At 44.7% G+C, this 21030-nt stretch overlaps 1 protein-coding gene across 1 annotated transcript in view; it reads left to right on the top strand.

Annotated features, from left to right (window-relative positions):
* The window catches only part of LOC137361453 (NACHT, LRR and PYD domains-containing protein 12-like), a 57281-nt gene that overhangs the window by 18815 nt on the left and 17436 nt on the right, over window positions 1-21030 (top strand). The window contains exon 5 of the mRNA XM_068026315.1: window positions 2844-4581. Within this exon, the coding sequence (XP_067882416.1) occupies window positions 2844-4581 (1738 nt within the window). The remainder of the gene's footprint in view (window positions 1-2843; window positions 4582-21030) is intronic.

The following is a 21030-nucleotide window of genomic DNA, read 5'->3' as shown; positions in this document are numbered from 1 at the left end:
ACGGGTTTCAATCAAGTAATTTACCGTACCCACTCTTTACACCACTTTATACTGAACCTGCTTTTAATAGTTCACCCTGTAAAGGTAATAATACTAATACTTCATCCCCTAGTTGAAAATTTTGGGTCTTTGCATTCTTGTCCGCCCATTTTTTTCATATTGGCTTGGGATGATTTAAGATGTTCCTGAGCGACGTTACAAGCTTTCGTGAGCCTTTCCTGGAACACAGATACATCGTCGCGTATCGAAGGTTCATTCCTTTGTTCTAAGAATCTGTCTTCGATGAGTCTTATTTCTTGTCTGCGGGGAGGCAGTGGTGTAGTGGTATTGTCACTGGACTAGTAACCCAGAGACTCGGTATTTTTCTGGGGACATGGGTTCAAATCCCATCAGAGCAGAAGGTGAAATGGGAATTCAATTAATAAATCTGGAATTAAAAGCTAGTCTAATGATGGCCATGAAACAAATGTCGATCGTTGTAAAAACCCATCTGGTTCACTAATGTCCTTTAGGGAAGGAAATCTGCTGTCCGTACCTGGTCTGGTCTACATGTGACTCCAGACCCACAGCAATGTGGTTAACTCTTACATGCCCTCTGAAATGGCCTAGCAAGCCACTCAGTTGTACCTATTGTACGAAGTCAATAAAACAGAATGAAACCGGAAAGACCACCCGGCATTGACCTAGGCATTGGAAATTACAACAGCAAACCCAGCCCTGTCGACCCTGCAAAGTTCTCCTTAATAACATCTGGGGGCTTGTGCCAAAGTTGGGAGAGCTGTCTCAAAGACAAGTCGAGCAACTACCTGATATAGTCAAACTCACGGAATCATACCTGCCAGATACTGCCATCACCATCCCCGGGTATGTCCTGTCCTACTGGCAGGACAGACCCAGCAGAGGTGGTGGCACAGTAGAATACAGTCTGAAGGGAGTTTCCCTGGGAGTCCTCAAGATCGACTGCGGACCTGATGAAGTTTCATGGCATCAGGTCAAACTTGGGTAAGGAACGTTCTTGCTGATTACCACCTCCCGCCCTCCCTCAACTGTGAATCAGTACTCTTCCATGTTGAACAGCACTTGGAGGAAACACTGAGGGTGGCAAGGGCACAGAATGTACTCCGGGTGGGGGACTTCAATGTCCATCACCAAGAGTGGCTCGGTTACACCACTACTGACCGAACTGGCCGAGTCCTAAAAGACATAGATGCTAGACTGGGTATGCGGCAGGTTGTGAGGGAACCAACAAGAGGGAAAAACATTCTTGACCTTGTCCTCACCAATCTGCCTGCCACAGATGCACCTGTCCATGACAGTGTTGGTAGGAGTGACCTCCGCACAGTCCTTGGAGAGATAAAGTTCCGCCTTCACATTGAGGAGACCCTCCATCGTGTTGTGTGGCACTACCACTGTGCTAAATGGGATAGTTTTTGAACAGATCTAGTAATGTAAAACTGGGCATCCATGAGGTGCTGTGGGCCATCAGCAGCAGCAGAATTATACTCAACCTCAATCTGTAACCTCAAGGCCTGGCATATCCCCCACTCTACCATTACCATCAAGCCAGGAGACAAAACCTGGTTCAATGAAGAGTGCAGGAGAGCAGGCCAGGAGCAGCACCAGGCATACCTCAAAATGAGGTGTCAACCTGGTGACGCTACAAATGATTCTGTGATTATGAATATCTTAGCCTGTTGCCTGACTAGTCTGTGAGACAGCTCTCTGAATTTTGGCACAAGATGTTGGTGAAGAGGAGTTTACAGGGTTAAGATCATAAGAACTAGGAGCAGGAGTAGGCCGTCCGGCTGGTTATGCATGTGGTGTCAGGAGCCTCCGTCAACACCAGGTGGTTTGTCTGGTTTTATACTGCTTACACTTTTTTTTAACCAATTTGATAGAACTGAGTAACTTGCCAGGCCATTTCAGCCAGCAGTTCACAGTCAGCCACATTGTTGTGTGTCTGTAGTCACCTAGAACCAGACTGGATGGACGGCAGATTTCTTTCCCTAAACGACATTAGTGAACCAGGTGGATTTTCATGACCATCTGGTAGTTTTCCTGTACAACATTCTTGATACTAGCTTTATTCCAGATTTATTTACTGAACAGAATTTACATTCCCCAGCTCCCATGGTTGTATATAAACTCATATCTCTGGATCAGTGATCCAGGCCTCTGCCTTACTAGTCCAGTGACGTAACTGTGTTACACTACCCTTGGTGGAACACAGAGACCTCAGAGTTTTGTCAGGCTGGAGGTGGTTACAGCGATAGGGAGGGTCCAGGCCCTGGAGGGATTTGAAAATAATGAGAATTTTTAAATTAATATGTTGCTGAACTGAGAGCCAATGTCCAGCCAGATAAACTGCTCATTGTCTGATACAATAACAGTGGGATTACTGACAATTCACAGTATAACCCACTTGTGTCCGATGTCAAATTTCCCATTTCTGCAGAAGGTAAACACTGCTGATGGTTTTAAAAATGAATCCAATGTAATGTCTACTGTTGTAAAACCAGGATCACGTGTGGATTTGTAATGAGATTTCTAATCGTACAGGGCAGGCTGGATCATGTTAACCATCAGAGGGAAAATATCACCTGTGTAGGCATCTCCATGTTCAGTAAATGTTAGAATCAAATCAGGATTTAAAACTTCTTTTCACCATTCTTCACTTTCAGGTGAAGTTTTCATTAACTGAGTTTTAATTTATACACACACCTCTATTGAAGCTGTGAATTAAATCTTGCAACATTTATTGAATAATAAAATGTTTATCAGAAGTTGTTTTTATATCAATACAGCTAACATTGAAAACCACTTTCTGTCTGTTCTAATTGAAGATGTTCAACAGAAACACAAGGAAACACTCCGGGTACAAACTGAAACACTGAGAGTGAACACTATCCTAATAAAGGAGAAGGTTAAGATTTTCCAGCTGGTTGATCGATACGCTGAGCTAACGGTCATTTCTACTGTTCGAGATCGAACACTTGTAGAACATGAACTGCTGGTAAGCGGCCGAGACCATGAAGAGTGGAGAGAGAAACATCTCCGGAAAGAACTGGAAAAAATCCGAACTGATCAATTGTTCCAGAGCAGTTTTTCCTGGGGAAAATCCAAATCTGGGAGTTCAGCAGCACTGAGTGGAGTCCCGGGGATTGGAAAAACAACAATGGTACAAAAGATTGTTTATGACTGGGCCACTGGGAAAATATACCCAAACTTTCAATTTGTTTTCAGTTTTAAATTCCGGGATTTGAATACTATTAACTGCAGAATAAACCTGAGGAATCTGATACTGGATCTGTATCCTTACTTTGGGAATGTTCTGGGAGAGCTCTGGAAGAATCCAGAGGGATTGCTGTTTATATTTGATGGTTTGGATGAATTCAAGGACACGATCGATTTTGCTGACAATCGGAGAAATACAGAACCTCAGTACATGTGCACAGATCCCGAATGCTGCTGTGAAGTGTCTGACATTGTGTACAGTTTAATACAATACAAGCTGCTCCCAGGATGTTCAGTGTTAGTGACCAGTCGTCCCACTGCATTACATTTATTGGAAAAGGCTGAGATCAGTGTCTGGGCTGAAATCCTGGGATTTGTTGGTGATGAACGGAAGGGATATTTCAACAAGTTTTTTGAAGATCAGACGGTGGCAGCAGCTGTTTTCAAACACGTGGAGGAGAACGAGATCCTGTACACCATGTGTTACAACCCTTCCTACAGCTGGATCCTCTGTCTGTCACTGGGTCCCTTCTTTACACAAAGAGACAGAAAACAGCAGCAAGTTCCCAAGACCATCACCCAGCTATATTCCTACTATATTTACAACATTCTGAAAAACCATAGCCGAAAGATTGAAAACCCCCGTGATGTGTTACTGAAGATCGCTGAGATGGCCTTCACAGGAGTCTCCAGGAAGAAGATTGTGTTTAGAGATGGAGATTTGATCGAGTATAATCTGCAACCTTCCCAGTTCCTGTCTGGATTCCTGATGGAACATTTGGAGAGGGATGATTCTGTCCAGAATGTGGTTTACACATTCCCGCACCTCACCATCCAAGAGTTTGTAGCTGCACTCGCACAATTCCTGACTGCAGGTCGCGAGGACATCCGGAATCTCCTCAGTGTAGCTCACAGTGAGGAAGATGGGAGATTTGAGATATTTCTGCGTTTTGTCGTTGGTCTCTCCTCCCCACAGGCAGCTCGACCCCTGGAGGAGTTTCTGGGTCCATTTCCTCATCAAACGACCTGTCAAGTGATTGACTGGGTGAAGGAGACAGTTAAAGGACAGATTGGAAAAAACACAAATGTAACTGGTAAAAGGAAGCTCCTGAACACATTGCAATACCTGTTTGAGTCTCAGAATAAAGCACTGGTTCAGGACACAGTGGGATCGATGGACACACTTAAATTTAGTGGATTGCGACTAACCCCAATTGACTATGCCGTCCTGTCACACGTTATTGGTCTCTGTGATACCATAAAAAACATTAATCTATATCGCTGCGACATTCAGTGTGAAGGATTCCAGCGGCTGAGTCCCGTACTGCACAAATTCCAGGTGTTGAGGTAACTGTTTATTTGTCTCTAACTGTTGAAATGTTGAACAGTCACAGATTGTGTTGTTGCTCTGTAATGAAGGGAAAGAAACAGTTCTGTTGACCCTCAAACTTGGGTGTCAACTGACGTGGCAGACAAAAGACACCTGCACGAGATACTTCATATAAACACTTTTATTGATACTTAAATCACTTAGCTACTCATTATTTCACTTGTTAAACTACAATAAATCACAAGACTCACGGCTTGGACTTCAATTCGACCCGTTGTGAGGTGAGGTGATCAGTCTCCCTCTGATGGGTTCTCTTCACTGAACTGGACTCAGGGTTCCCTTTCCGTGATGGTCCTGCAGGTCTTCTCCTTTCGGGGCTCCGAGCCTCCCCTTCTTATCCAGTTTCTCCCAGCATTGCGAATGTTCTTTGTCACGTACACTCAGGGCCTGGAGTCGTCTGTCTGCTTAGTTTTAAAATCAAAATACATCTGCTGGCCTTCCTTCTTATCTGTAACCTTGCCTCACAGCATCCCACAGTCTCATCGAATGTTTTATCACCCACTGTCTAGCAGGCTGGAAAATAATGCCTTCAGCTGCTTCACAGCTCCGTCTCCTTGTGTAAAGCTGGCAACTTTTACCTTCATGCCTTGCACAGTTTTAGTTGTTAACCTTCGGCTGCAGTTCAGTTGAACCAGAGAGAAACAGATTTGACACAACGATGACAAATAATAAGAGGATTGTTTAGTTTTACCATCAGGACTGGAAAATCTAAAATGGATCCTTGTGAACCATTTGGGATTTTACTATCTGTATGGAATCAGTAAATACAGGTCACTGAAAGGGTCTGATAATTTAATTACAATAAATCATCATTCATAAGGCTGGACAGCGGAATGTAAATATAAAATATAAACCAGCAGTACAGAAAATTAATGTAAAATATTTTCCACATCCAGCATTTTAACTAGAAACAGGACAGAAACCCAAGTTTAAATAATTAACATTAGATATTTAATCCAATCCCATGCAGGATGTGTATGTCGAGTGAGATGTTCCCTGGATTGGGAGTATTGGGAAACAGGAATTATTTTAGCTGTAAATGTTTAGGATTATTCACAGTCCTGAACATTTAAGAGTGATTTTTGGGAGGTTAAACTTGCTGATAAAAAGGCTCCAATCTAACATGTTGTGGGGTATTAACCCCGGAGTACAGACACACACCGGTCAGCGGTGGGGCCTCACAGCAGCAGCTCCTGGGAAAAACCTGGGCCTGAACCCAGGGATTTCCCATAATCTGTCCCTTGTGCGTGAGGCCCCAATTGGGAAGGGAACTCCCAAAGATTCCCCAAAAACTGTCGGGCCAGTTAACGTTTGAAATAAATGCAGCACCAGTTTAATGGGGAATAAAGTGAGAGACTCCCCTCCCCTGTAAAATAGGAGCACAGGCACATTTAAAACTTGCAACTGAGGCCATTCGGCCCATCATGTCCTCACTGGCTCTCTGAAAGAGAAACTCCCTCAATTCCATTCCCCTGCCTTCTCCCCATAACACAGCCCATTCCTCCTTTTCATATAACTCTCTAATTTTCTTTTTGAATACTTCAATTGAACCTGCTGCAACCACATTCTCAAGCAACGCATTCCAGACCTTAACCACTCGCTGTGTGAAAATGTTTTTCCTCATGTCGCTTTTGCTTCTCTTACCAAACACTTTAAACCTGTGCCCTCTCATTCTAGATCCTTTCACAAATGGGAACAGTTTCTCTCTATCTACTGTGTCCAGATCCCTCATGATTTTGAGTACCTCTATCAAATCACCTCTCAGCCTTCTCTTCTCCAAGGAAAACAGTCCTAACTTCCCCAGTCTATCTTCATAACTGAAGTTCCTCATCCCTGGAACCATTCTTTTTCTTCATTTCTGTACTTTCTCCAAAGCCCTCACGTCTTCCTTCAAGTGTGGTGCCCAGAATTGGACACAATACTCCAGCGGAGGCTGAAGTCTTATCCAAGTCTTACACAGTCATTTGCTGTGATCTGGATTGCACTGCCTGAAATGACAGTGAAGCAGATTTAATCATAACTTTCAAAAGGGAATACTTGAAAGGAAAGATTTGCAGGTGGATGGCATTAGGTGAATTGCTCATTCAGAGGGCTGGTACAGACACGATGGGCTGAATGGCCTCCTTCTGCACTGTAACAATTCTGTGATTCTGAAATTGTCCATTTTGGAAGGAAGAATAAAAGAAGCATATTATCTAAATGGTGAGAGATTGCAGATGCAGAGGGATCTGGGTGTCCTAGTGCATGAATCACAAAAAGTTAGTATAGAGGTTCAGCAAGTAATTCGGAAAGCTAATAGAAAGTTATCCTTTATTGTGAGGGGAATTGAATACAAAAGTAGGGAGGTTGTGCTTCAGTTATACAGGGTATTGTTGAGACCACATCTGGAGTAATGTGTACAGTGTTGGTTTCCTTACTTAAGGAAGGATGGAAATGTATTGGAAGCAGTTCAAAGAAGGTTTACTAGAGTAATTCCTGAAATGGGTGGGTTGTCCTCTGAGGAAAGGTTGGACAGGCTAGACTTGTATCCACTGGAAGTTTAGAAGAGTAAGAGACGACTTGATTGAAACATATAAGATTCTGATGGGTCTTGACAAGGTGGATGTGGAAAGGATGTTTCCTTTTGAGGGAGAATCTAGAATCAGGGGTCACTGTTTAAAAATAAGGAGTCGCCCATTTAAGACCGAGATGAGAATTTTTTTTCTCTCAGGTTTGTGAGTCTTTGGAACTTCCTTCCTCAAAAGGCAGTGGAAGCAGAGTCTTTGAATGTTTTTAAGTCAGAGGTAGATAGATTCTTCATTCGCAAGGGGGTGAAAGGTTATTGTGGATAGGCAGGAGATCAGCCTTGATCATGTTGAATGGTGGAGCAGACTCAAGGGGCTGAGTGGCCTACTCCTGCTCCTAATTCATATGTAAGGAGAACAACCCCAGATTTTCCAATCTAACCTTGTCGCTAAAATCCTCCATCCCTGGAATTGTTCTGTTAAATCTCTACTGCACCCTCTCAGTGACCCTCACATCCTTCCTAATGTGTGGTGACCAAATCTGGACGTAATACTCCAATTGTTGCCTAACCAGAGCTTTATAAAGATGCTGCATAACTTCCCTGCTTTTGTACTCAATACTTCTATTTATGAAGCCCAAGATCTCATAAACTTTGCTAACTACTCTCCCAATATGTCCTACCCTGTTCAAAGACCCATGCACATGAACCCCCAGGTCTCTCTGTTCCTGCACACTCTTGAACTGTGCCATTAAGTCTATGTTGCCTCTTCCTATCTCTTCTGCCAAATGCATCACCTTACACTTCTCTGTATGGCATTCCATCTGTTATTTGTCTGCCCATTCTGATAGCCTATCAATGTCCTGATGCAGGCGATTGGTATCATCCTCATAAGAACATTAGAAATAGGAGCAGGAGTAGGCCATTCAGCCCCTCGAGTCTGTTCTGTCATTCAATAAGATCATGACTGATCTAGTTGTGGCCTTAACTCCACTTTCCTGCCTGTCCCCAATAAACCTTGACTCCCTTGTCAATCAGAAACCTGTCTAACTCAGCCTTGAATATATTCAATGATCCAGCCTCCACTGCTCTCCGGGGAAGAGAATTCCAAACACTAACAACCCTCAGAGAAGAAGTTCCTCCTCATCTCCGTCTTAAATGGGAGGCCCCTTAGTTTGAACCTGTGCTCCCCCCCCCACTCCCCCGCCCCCCCAGTTCTACATTCCCCACCAGGGGAAACATCCCCTCAGCATCTACCCTGTCATGTCCCCACAGAATCTTATATTTTTCAATTCGATCACATCTCAATCTTCTAAACTCCAATGAGTATACGTCCAACTTGCTCAACCTTTCCTCATCAGACAAACCCCTTGTTGACCCTTTTTCTCTGTCGGGTATCAACTGATGTGACAGACAAAGATACACTAAAACGAAAGTATCGCATCACTTCACTTTATTAGTACTAGAATCACTTAAACCATACAAAAGCTTACAACAGTTTTATTTAGACACCAAATAAGTACAAGTCTCACTTCTTGTACGAGATAGTACCCGTCAACACAGCACGTCTTGTCACGGTTGATCACTGAGCCTCCAGACTCAGGGTCCTGTCTTCGAGAGTTGTTCCCGGCTTCTCGCCGAGAATACCCTCCAGTTTTAACCCTTATATATTCTTTGAAGGCTCCTTGTTCAACCCATGACTCACATGATCTTGTTTTGCACAAATCTTCAAGCATTATCTCATCTTTGGACAGCATTAGCCATTTAGCCATCTGAACAGAAGTCCAGACTTGTTTACAATAACCACCGTTCATTCCCCTATATCTGTTCCTCTTTTATCTATTCTTGTTCAACACTCTAGTCTCATGGTCACATATCCCGAACCACAAGCTTCGACATGTCTGTTAGCTTACCAGCCAAAGACCTGCAGGTTGATAGGTAAATTGGCCATTGTAAATTGCCCCTAGTGTTGGTAGGTGGTAGGAGAATGGTGGAGATGTGGTAGGGAATATGGGATTAATGTAGGATTAGTATAAATGGGTGGTTGTTGGTCGGCACAGACTCGGTGGGCCGAAGGGCCTGTTTCTGTGCTGTATCTCTCTATGACTCTTCAGTTCTGCACTTATGTTTAACTGCCTTCGAGCATGCCGGGTACAAAGCGTTACTTGACCAACTTTTCAGGGCCTACATTCGGGAATCAGCCTAGTGACCTCTGAACTACTTCCAATGCAAATGTGTCCTCCCCCTCCCTTAAATAAGGTGACCAAAACTGTACAGAGTACTGCAGATGTGGACACAACAATGCCCTGTACTGTTGCAGCAAGACTTGCCTATTTTTATACGCCATCCCCTTTGCAATGAAGGCCAACATTCATTTGCCTTCCTAATTACTTGGTGTTCCTGCATGCTGAGTGTTTGTGAGTCATGTACAAGGTCACCCAGGTCCTCTGGACCACAGCATTCTGCAGTCTCTCTCCATGTAAATAATTTTATTCCTGCTGGCAGATGGAGTATAATGCGAAAAATGTGAGGTTGTCCACTTAAGCAGGAGTAAACTTATTTACGTGGAGAGAGACTGCAGAATGCTGTGGTCCAGAGGGACCTGGGGTGGCCTTGTACATGACTCACAAACAGTTTTGTCCACCTACTTAACTTATTGATATCCCTTTGCAGACTCCTCACAACTTACTTTCATACCTATCTTCATACTGTTTCCAAATTTGGCTACAATACATTTGGTCTCTTCATCAAAATAATTCGTGTAGATTGTAAGTAGTTACAGTTTGCTGTCCTGAAAATGACCCATTTATCCCGACTCTCTGTTTCCTGTCAGTTAGCCAGTCCTCTATCCATGTTAATATATCACCCCCAATACCAGGAGCTCTTATCTTGTGCAGTAACCTTTTATGAGCGATCTTATCGAAGACCTTTTGGAAATCCACATACACTACATCTACTGGTTCCCCTTTATCCACCCTGCTTGATGCATCCTCAAAGAACTCGAAGAACTTTGTGAAACATGATTTCCCTTTCACAAAACCATGTTGACTCTGCCTGACTGTATTGTGATTTTTCCAGATATCCTGCTGCTACCTCTTTAAAAAATGGATTCTAGCATTTTCCCAACGATAGATGTTAGGCTAACTGGCCTGTAGTTTCCTGCTTTCTGTCTCTCTCCTTTCTTGAACAGAGGTGTTATACTTGTGATTTTTCCAATCCACTGGGACCTTTCCAGAATCTAGGGAATTTTGGAAGATTAATACCAATGCATCCACTATTTCTGCAGCCACTTCCTTTAAGACCCTCGGGTACAGGCCATCAGGTCCATGGGATTTGTCAGCCTTTAGTCCCATTAGTATTCCCATTACTTTTTCTCCAGTGAAAGTGATTGTTTTAAATTCCTCCCTGCCTTTTGCCTCCTGATTTTCACTGTTTTCCACATCTCCAAGTTTAGTATCATTGGCAATTTTTGAAATTTGACTCTGTATTCCAATATCCAAGTTATTTGTATATATCAAAAAAGCAGTGGTCCCAGTATTGACTACTGTCTACCATCCTCAACTCTGAAAAACAACACGACTCATAGATTTTACAAATCTATGCTGGCTCTCCGTAATTAACATAAACCTCTCCAAGTGCCTGTTATTTTTTTTCCCTGATTATTGTTTCTAAAACCTTACCCACCACTGATGTTAAACTGCCCGTTCTGTAGTCACTAAGAATGTCCTTGCAGCCTATTTTGAGTCAGTGTGTCATATTTACCACTTTCCAATCCTCTGGCACCTCCCCTGTATCTAGGGAAGATTGGAAGATTATGACAAGCCCTTCTGCTCTCTCCACCCCACCTCCCTGAGCAACCTGGGATACAAGCCATCCGGACCAGACGACCCATCCACTCCAAGCAAAGCCAGCCTTTCCAGTCCATCCGGCCGAGCAATTTTCAACCGTCCATTACCTCCAGCATCTCCACTTCTGCTATTTTGTCAGCATTATCTTCCTTAGCAGACACCAATACAAAGTACTGATTAGGTATTTTAACCTTACCCTGTGTCTCTGAATATATATCACCTTCTTAGTTACTAATAGTCCCCACCCTGCCTCTGACTACCCGCTTACCATTTACATGCTGGTAGAAGATTTTTGGATTCCCTTTTATATTAACTGCCATTCTATTCTCATATTCTCTCTTTGCCAGTCTTATTTTGCTCTTCACTTCCCCTTTCAACTTATTGTATTTGTCCTGGTTCTCTCATGAAGAATCCAGCTGACATGAATCATACACCCTTTTCTTGTTTCAGTATATTCTCTACCTCGTTCATCATCCCAGGAGTCCTGGCTTTGGTTCCACTAACTTTTACCCTTGTTGGAATGGACTGAACCTGTACCTGAAACATCTCCTCCCATTGGAGACTGCTGAAAATGACAACACATTGGAGAGCAGGCCAGACCATGGCACCAATGAGCAAGAGACTGCACAGGGGGAACAGCAAAGTGTAGGAATGCAGTGGTTATAGGAGATTCCATAGTCAGGTATTTCTGTAACCCTCATTGTGAGTCCCACATGGTGTGTTGTCTCCCTAATGCTGGGGTAAAGGAGAGAGTGTAGAATAGTTTGCAGGGGGAAGGAAGTGATCCAGAAGTTGTGGTACACATCAGTACCAACGACATAGAGAGGGCAGATATTGAGGTCCTACAGTCTGATTTTCAGGAGCTCGGGAGAAAGTTAAAAAGTCAGACCTCAAGGTAATAATCTTTGGATTAGTCCCAGTGTCACACGCCAGTGAGAGTAGAAATCGGAAGATAAGGAGCATCAATACGTGGCTTGAAGCATGGTGCAGGAGGGAGGGCTTCAGATTCTTGGGGCATAAGGACCCGTTCTGGGTCTGAAGGCACCTATTCAAAAGGGACAGGTTCCACCATAACAGGACTGGGACCAATGGCCGTGTGGGGATGTTCACTCGTGCGGTTGTGGAGGGTTTAAATTAAAGTGGCAGGAGGATGGTCACCAGCATATAGAAGTAGAATAGAGGAGTAAGATACATAAAGGAGTGAGTGTATTGGATAATACTAGAGAAGGAAGTAGTACCATATTAGATACGAACATACACCATAGCAGGTGGAGTCGGCCATTCGGCCCTTCGAGTCTGTTCCACCATTTGATAAGATCATGACTGATCTGATTGCGGCCCCAACTCTACTTTCCTGTCCAGCTGCTATAACTTTTGACATCCCGTCAATCAAGAATCTGTCGAACTCAGCCTTAAAAATATTCAATGACCCTGCCTCCACTGCTCTCTGGAGAAGAGAATTCCACAGACTAACAACCTTATGAGAGAAAACATTTCTCATCATCTCGGTCTTAAATGGGAGACCCTTTATTTTTAAACTGTGTTCCATAATTTTAGTCTCTCCCACAAGGGGAAACATCTTTTCAGCATCCACCTGTCAAGTCCCCTCAGGATTTTATATGTTTCAATAAGATCACCTCTCATTCTTCGAAACTCCAATGAATACAGACCCAACCTTTCCACATATGATAACCCCTTCATCCCAGGAATCAGTCGCGTGAATCTTCTCTGAACTGCTTCGAATGCAATTCTATCCTTTAAGTAAGGGGACAAAAACTGAATGCAGTACTTCAGATGTGGTCTCACCAACACCCTGTACAACTGTAGCTAAGCTTCCCTACTTTTATATTCTATTTCCCTTGCAATAAATGACAACATTCCATTTCCTTCCTAATCACTTGCTGTACCTGCAGACTAACTTTATGAATCATGTACCAGGACACCCAGATCCCTCTGTACTGCCGAGTTCTGCAATCTCTCCGTTTAAATAATATACTGCTTTTCAATTCTTCCTGCCAAAGTGGATAAGTACACACTTTCCCACATTATACTCCATCTGCCAAAATTTTGCCTCCTCACTTAACCTATCTATATCTCTATGTAGACTCTTTATTTACTTCATTGGCTGGAAAGTGCTTTGAGATGTTCGGTGGTTGTAAAAAGCGATACAGAACATCGAACATAGAACATAGAACACTACAGCGCAGTACAGGCCCTTCGGCCCTCGATGTTGCGCCGACCTGTGAAACCATCTGACCTAAACTATTCCATTTTCATCCATATGTCTATCCAATGACCACTTAAATGCCCTTAAAGTTAGCGAGTCTACTACTGTTGCAGGCAGGGCGTTCCACGCCCCTACTACTCTCTGAGTAAAGAAACTACCTCTGACATCTGTCCTATATCTATCACCCCTCAACTTAAAGCTATGTCCCCTCGTGTTTGCCATCACCATCCGAGGAAAAAGACTCTCACTATCCACCCTAACTAACCCTCTGATTATCTTATATGTCTCTATTAAGTCACCTCTCCTCCTCCTTCTCTCTAACGAAAACAACCTAACGTCTAACGTTCTCTGGTGCATACAACCTGAAGGGTTTTACATGGTTTCGAGCCCCTCAGTGTACTATGGCAGGAGGGCCTTACACAGTGGTCTTTCCCCATTGAGCCTTTGCAGCAGCTGCCCCAAGCTTCAGTACGTCCCTCAGTATGTAGTCCTGGACCTTAGAATGTGCCAGTCTGCAATACTCAGTCATGGACAACTCTTTACACTGGAAGACCAGCAAGTTTCGTCAGACAAAAGTGTGTCTTTCACCAAGTTGATGGTCCTCCAGCAGCAGTTGATGTTTATCTCTGTGTGCGTCCCTGGGAAGAGCCCATAGAGCATTGAGTCCTGCATTACATCAACTCCCAATTTCTCACTGCATGCCTCAATTCCTTCTTGCTTCAGAAACACATCTTATTGTCTCGTGAGCATATTTATACTGCCTGATTCAATGGCCTTACAGCGTCTGACACCATTGTGATTGGAAGTGGATTTAAACAGATAAGCTTTTGGCTTTGATTATACAGTAGTGTCCTTATGTGTGACTAGTGGTATTCCGCAGGGATCTGTGCTGGGACCTTTGCTCTTTGTAGAAATGCAAGTCTTTTTCTTTATATGGAGATATTAGATCAGGTGACCAAAAGCTTGGTCAAAAGTAGGTTTTAAGGAGTGTCTTATTGGAGGAAAGTGATCTGGGGAGGGTTTTCCAGAGCTTGGGGCCTGGAAAACTGAAGGTCACCAATGGTGGAGCGATTAAAATCAGGGATGTACAAGAGGCCAGAATTAGAGGAGCACAGATATCTCGGAGGGTTGTGGGGCTGGAGAAGATTACAGAGATAGAGAGATTAAGAAGGATTACAAGGAATACAAAGGCATGTTTAGCCATGTGTGTATAAACACAAAGTGTGGTGAATAAGTTTGTTGAGCTACAAGCACAAACAGCATGTGGGAATATGAAATAAAAACAAAGTGCAGTCAATACTCAGCAGGTCAGGCAGCATCTGTGGAGAGAGAAGCAGAGTTAATGTTTCAGGTCTGTGACCTTTCATCAGAACTGATGTAAAGATAGGGAAGGATAAAAGGGAAGTGTGGTGACAGTACTGATTAGGGAAGACATTGTCCCTCTGTCCCTCCACACTCTTTAGAACTATGACATTAAGTCTATATTGCCTCTGCCTCCCCATTCTGCCAAAATACATCACCTCACCCTTCACTGTTTTAAATTCCATCTGCCACTTGTCTGCCTATATTATTAGTCTATCTCTGCCCTGTTACAGTCGATTGGTGACATCCTCACAGTCTGCTACATCTCCGAGTTTGGTATCACCAGTAAATTTTGAAATTTTACTCTGTTCCAGCATCCAAGTCATTTAGAAATGTCACAAATAAAATCAGTGCACCAGCACTGACCCTTGCGGAATATCAATGTCTATCATCCAGTAGTCTGATAAACAACCATTTACCACCACTCACTGGTTTCCATCCTTAAATCAGTTTTTTGTTTTTGTCTAAGCTGACACTGACCTTTCTGTTCGATGCACCTTGATGTTTTTTTATTAATCAGCCTTTTATGTGGAACTTTGTCAAAAGCTATTTTAAAATCCATATCGAGAACGTCCACCGAATTCCCCTCATCAACCTTCTCTATTACATCATTAAAAAAATTCAGTGAGATTAGTCAAACATGATCTACCTTTTACAAATCCGTACTGACTCTCCTTAATTAACTCAAACCTCTCCAAATACCTGTTCACTTTTTTCCTGATCATTGTTTCCAAAATCTTACCCAACACAGTTAAACTGTCTGGTCTGTAGTTACTACACATGTTCTTACAAACTTTCTTGAACAAGGGTGTCACATTTGTCACTTACCAATCCTCGAGCACCTTCCCCATATCTAGGGAAGATTGGAAGTTTATGACAAGTCCTTCCATATCTCCACCCCCACTTCCTTAAGCAACCTGGATGCAAGACATCCAGACCAGGTGACATATACACTCGAAGCAGAGACGGCCTTTCCAGTCCGCCCTGCCGATCAATTTTCACCCCATCCATTACCCCTACCATCTCCACTTCAACCGGGATTTTGTCAGATTCCACTTTCTTAGTAAACACCGATATAAAATACTCATTTCATGTTCTAGCCTTGCCCTGCACCTCTCAGCATATATCACCCTCTTTGACCCTAAGAGGCCTCACGCCACATCTTACTACCCCCTTAAGCCCTTAAGGTGATTGGTAGAAGGATTAGAGGGGACATGAGGGGAAACGTTTTCACCCAGAGGGTGGTGGGTGTCTGGAATTCACTGTCAGGAATGGTGGTGGAGGCAGAAACTCTCAATTCTTTTAAATGGTACCTGGACATGTACCGAGGGTGCTGTAACCTGTGGGGCTGTGGACCAGGTGCTGGAAGGTGGGATTATTTTGGGTGGATGGCTTGTTTGACCAGGGCAGATACGATGGGCTGAATGGCCTCCTTTTGTGCTGGACGGTTTCTATGTTTCTTACTATTTACATGCTGTCAGGGTAGGCGGTGGCGGAGTGGTATTATCACTGGACTAGTAACCCAGAGACCCAGGGTATTCCTCTGGGGACATAGGTTCGAATCCCACCACAGCAGAAGGTGGAATTTGAACTTAATAAAAAATCTGGAATTAAAACTGGTCTAATGATGGCCATGAAACCATTGTCGATTGTTGTAAAAACCCATCTGGTTCACTAATGTCCTTTAGGGAAGGAAATCTGCTGTCCTTACCTGGTCTGGCCTACATGTGACTCCAGACCCACAGCAATGTGGTTAACTCTTACTTGCCCTCTGAAATGGCCTAGCAAGCCACTCAGTTGTAACTAACCGCTACAAAGTCCATAAAAAGGAACGAAACCTGACAGACCACCCGGCATCGACCAAGGCACCGGAAACGACTACGGCAAACCCAGCCCTGTCGACCCTGCCAAGTCCTCCTTACTAACATCTGGGGGCTTGTGCCAAAGTTGGGAGAGCTGTCCCACAGACTAGTCAAGCAACAGCCTGACATAGTCGTACTCACGGAATCATACCTAACAGACAATGTCCCAGACACTGCCATCACCATCCCCGGGTCCATCCTGTCCCACCGGCAGGACGGACCCAGCAGAGGTGGTGGCACAGTGGTATACAGTAGAGAGGGAATTGCTCTGGGAGTCCTCAACATCGACTCCAGACCTCATGAAGTCTCATGGTATCAGGTCAAATATGGGCAAAGTAACGTCCTACTGATTACCACCTACCGTCCTCCCTCAGCTGATGACTCAGTACTCCTCCACGTTGAACAGCACTTGGAGGAAGCACTGAGGGTGGAAAGGGTACAAAATGTACTCTGGGTGGGGGACTTCAATGGCCATCACCATGAGTGGCTCGGTAGCACCACTACTGACCGAGCTGGCCGAGTCCTAAAGGACATAGCTGCTAGACTGGGTCTGCGGCAGGTGGTGGGGGAATCAACACGAGGGAACAACATACTCGACCTCATTCTCACCAGTCTGCCTGCTGCAGATGCATCTGTCCATGACAGTATTGGTAGGAGTGACCACCGCACAGTCCTTGTGGAAACGAAGTCCCGCCTTCACATTGAGGATACCGTCCATCGTGTTGTGTGGCACTATCACCGTGTTGAATGGGATAGATTTCGAACGGATCTAGCAATGCAAAACTGGGAATCCATGAGGCGCTGTGGGCCATCAGCAGCAGCAGAATTGTACTCAACCACAATCTGTAACCTCATGGCCTGGCATATTCCCCACTCTACCATTTCCATCAAGCCAGGAGACCAACCCTGGTGCATTGAAGAGTGCAGGAGGGCATGCCAGGAGCAGCACCAGGCATACCTCAAAATGAGGTGTCAACCTGGTGAAGCTACAGCCCAGGACTACTTGCATGTCAAACTGCGTAAGCAGCATGCGATAGACAGAGCTAAGCGATCCCATAACCAACAGATCAGATCTAAGCTCTGCAGTCCTGCCACATCCAGCCGTGAATGGTGGTGGACAATTGAACAACTAACTGGAGCAGGTGGCTCCACAAATATCCCCATCCTCAATGATGGGGGAGCCCAGCAGATCAGTGCAGATTACGCTGAAGCATTTGCAACAATCTTCAGCCAGAACTGCCGAGTTGATGATCCATCTCGGCCTCCTCCAGAAGTCCCCAGCATCACAGATGCCAAACTTAAGCCAATTCGATTCACTCCACGTGATATCAAGAAACGACTGAAGGCACTGGATACTGCAAACGCTATGGGGCCTGACAACATTCCGGCAATAGTACTGAAGGCCTGTGCTCCAGAACTTGCCGCGCCCCTAGCCAAGCTGTTCCAGTACAGCTACAACACTGGCATCTACCCTGCAATGTGGAAAATTGCCCAGGTATGTCCTGTACACAAAAAGCAGGACAAATCCAACCTGGCCAACTACCGCCCCATTTGCCTCCTCTCAATCATCTGTAAAGTGATGGAAGGTGTCATCAACAGTGCCATCAAGTGGCACTTGCTTAGCAACAACCTGCTCAGTGATGCTCAGTTTGGGTTCCGCCAGGGCCATTCAGCTCCTGACCTCATTACAGCCTTGGTTCAAACATGGACAAAAGAGCTGAACTCAAGAGGTGAGGTGAGAGTGACTGCCCTTGACATCAAGGCAGCATTTGACCGAGTATGGCATCAAGGAGCCCTAGAAAAACTGAGGTCAATGGGAATCAGGGGGAAAACCCTCCGCTGGCTGGTGTCATATCTAGCGCAAAGGAAGATGGTTGTGGTTGTTGGAGGTCAATCATCTGAGCTCCAGGACATCACTGCAGGAGTTCCTCAGGGTGGTGTCCTTGGCCCAACCATCTTTAGCTGCTTCATCAATGACCTTCCTTCAGTCATAAGGTCAGAAGTGGGGATGTTCGCTGATGATTGCACAATGTTCAGCACCATCGACGACTCCTCAGATACTGAAGCAGCCTGTGTAGAAATGCAGCAAGACCTGGACAATATCCAGGCTTGGGCTGATAAGTGGCAAGTAACATTCGCGCCACACAAGTGCCAGGCAATGACCATCTCCAACAAGAGAGAATCTAACCATCTCCCCTTGACATTCAACGGCATTGCCATCGCTGAATCCCCCACTATCAACATCCTGGGGGCTACCATTGACCGAAAACTGAACTGGAGTAGCCATATAAATACCATGGCTCCAAGAGCAGGTCAGAGGCTAGGAATCTTGAGGCGAGTAACTCACCTCCTGACTCCCCAAAGCTTGTCCACAATCTACAAGGCACAAGTCAGGAGAGTGATGGAATACTCTCCACTTGCCTGGATGGGTGCAGCTCCAACAATACTCAAGAAGCTCAACACTATCCAGGACAAAGCAGTCCGCTTGATTGGCACCCCATCTACAAACATTCACTCCCTCCACCACCGACGCACAGTGGCAGCAGTGTGTACCATCTACAAGATGCACTGCAGCAATGCACCAAGGCTCCTTAGACAGCACCTTCCAAACCCGTGACCTCTACCAACTGGAAGGGCAAGGGCAGCAAATACATGGGAACACCACCACCTGCAAGTTCCCCTCCAAGTCACACACCATCCTGACTTGTAACTATATCGCCGTTGCTTCACTGTCACTGGGTCAAAATCCTGGAACTCCCTTCCTAACAGCACTGTGAGTGTACCTACCCCACATGGACTGCAGTGGTTCAAGAAGGCTGCTCATCATCACCTTCTCAATGGCAATTAGGGATGGGCAATAAATGCTAGCCTGGCCAGCGTCGCCCACATCCCATGAATGAATTTTTTAAAAATGGATTTTTGGGTTCCCTTTTACGTTAACTGCCATTCCATTCTCAGATGACCTCACACATCAGAGCTGCAACAATCTCCCACACGGCAGCTCAGTTAAATAGCCGGCATGGCCTCCCCCGACAAAGTGGATGGGACGGGCTGTCTGACATCTGCAATGGTGTCAGATGTCTGTGTGCAGGAGCTGGTGCCATTTTTCAAGGGCAGCCAGTGCTGCCCCCAAAATTTACCAAACAAAATAGTAACGGCCCTTTCCCACCCCCCATAACAATTACATTAAGTATTTTCCCTTTCCCCCCACAAAACACTTACCTTTGAAACGTGACCTTTGGTTCCCCCAGACTGTACAAAGTTTAAAGTTCATCCCTTCCCACAATCCCCTATACAGATGATGATTGTTTGACCCCCATCCCCCCATCACCGCTCCCCCCCCCCCACGCCACACAAAAAATCTTAATTCCCCCCCCACCCCGCACCAGTGTCCTGCCTGCTTTTCCCAGACGGGGAAGTGAAGGTGTGGGAGTGCCGGCTGCTGCACTGGAGATCGTGGTGGGCCCGGAAGATTCGAGGTAAGTTTATTTAAATCTATTCATTAAAATATTTCAATGCAGGTCCCGTCGCCCAGCGGCAGGGGTGCCGTCACAGAGCCTTGTCACCACCAGGAGGATCAGGCCGGGCCCTCCCGGAGTCGGGCTCCATGGTGAGCCTCTGCCAGAAGCATCTTCCACCTCCCCCACCATGGAGCCTGAAATCAGGGGCTCGGTAAAATCCAGCCCATTGTGTTTGGCCTGGTTCGTGCTTGAAGAATTCACCTGACATGCTCCATACACTGTTTTTTTATTTTGTCATATTCTCTATCTCCCTCATTATCCAAGGAGCCCTGGCTTTGATTCCCCGACCTTTCCAGCTTGTTGGAATGTACTTAGCCCATTCTCCGTGATATCCTTTACCCCAGCACCAGGGAGGTAACACATCATACAGGACTGACCAATCTGAATTCACTGTTTGATTTGTGGGTGACTATCTAACATTGATGGTCTCTAGTTTTGCTTTTCCCCACAAGTGGAAACATTCTCTCTGTGTCTCCTCTATTGAAACCTTTCATACTTTTAAACACCTCTATTAGATCACCCCTCAGCCTGCTCTTTTTTTTTAAGAAAAGAGACCAGCCTATTCATTCCCTCCTGATCGGTATTCCCTACATTTCTGGTATCATCCTTGTAAATATTTTTCACCCTCTCCAGTGCCTCCATATCTTTTTTATAATATGGTGAACAGAATTGTCTGCAGTATTCCAGGTGTGGTCCAACCAGGGTTTGACACAAGTTTAGCATAACTTCTATACTTTTCAATTCTACCCCCTAGGAATAAACCTTAGTGCTTGGTTAACTGTTAACCTGTGTAATTACTTTTAGTGATTTGTGTATTTGTACTCCCAGATCCCTTACCTCCTCTGCCCCATTTAGATTCTTATTTTGTAAGTAATATGTAACCTCTTTGCTTTTCTTTCCAAAAATGTAATACCTCACATTTATCTATGTTGATATTAATTTTTCAATTACATGTCCATTCTGCAAGTTTGTGAATATCTTCATGTAATTTGTTGCTATCCTCCTCAGATTAACTATCCCCACAACCCCAAGTTTGGTGCCATCTGAAGATTTAGAAATTGTGTTTTTGATTCCAAAGTCTAA

Source organism: Heterodontus francisci, unplaced genomic scaffold (genome assembly GCF_036365525.1).
Source record: "Heterodontus francisci isolate sHetFra1 unplaced genomic scaffold, sHetFra1.hap1 HAP1_SCAFFOLD_106, whole genome shotgun sequence".
In the NCBI taxonomy this organism is placed as follows: Eukaryota; Metazoa; Chordata; class Chondrichthyes; order Heterodontiformes; family Heterodontidae; genus Heterodontus; species Heterodontus francisci.
Note: the sequence above shows the minus strand (reverse complement) of the source record. Positions and strands in the feature narration are given on the sequence as shown.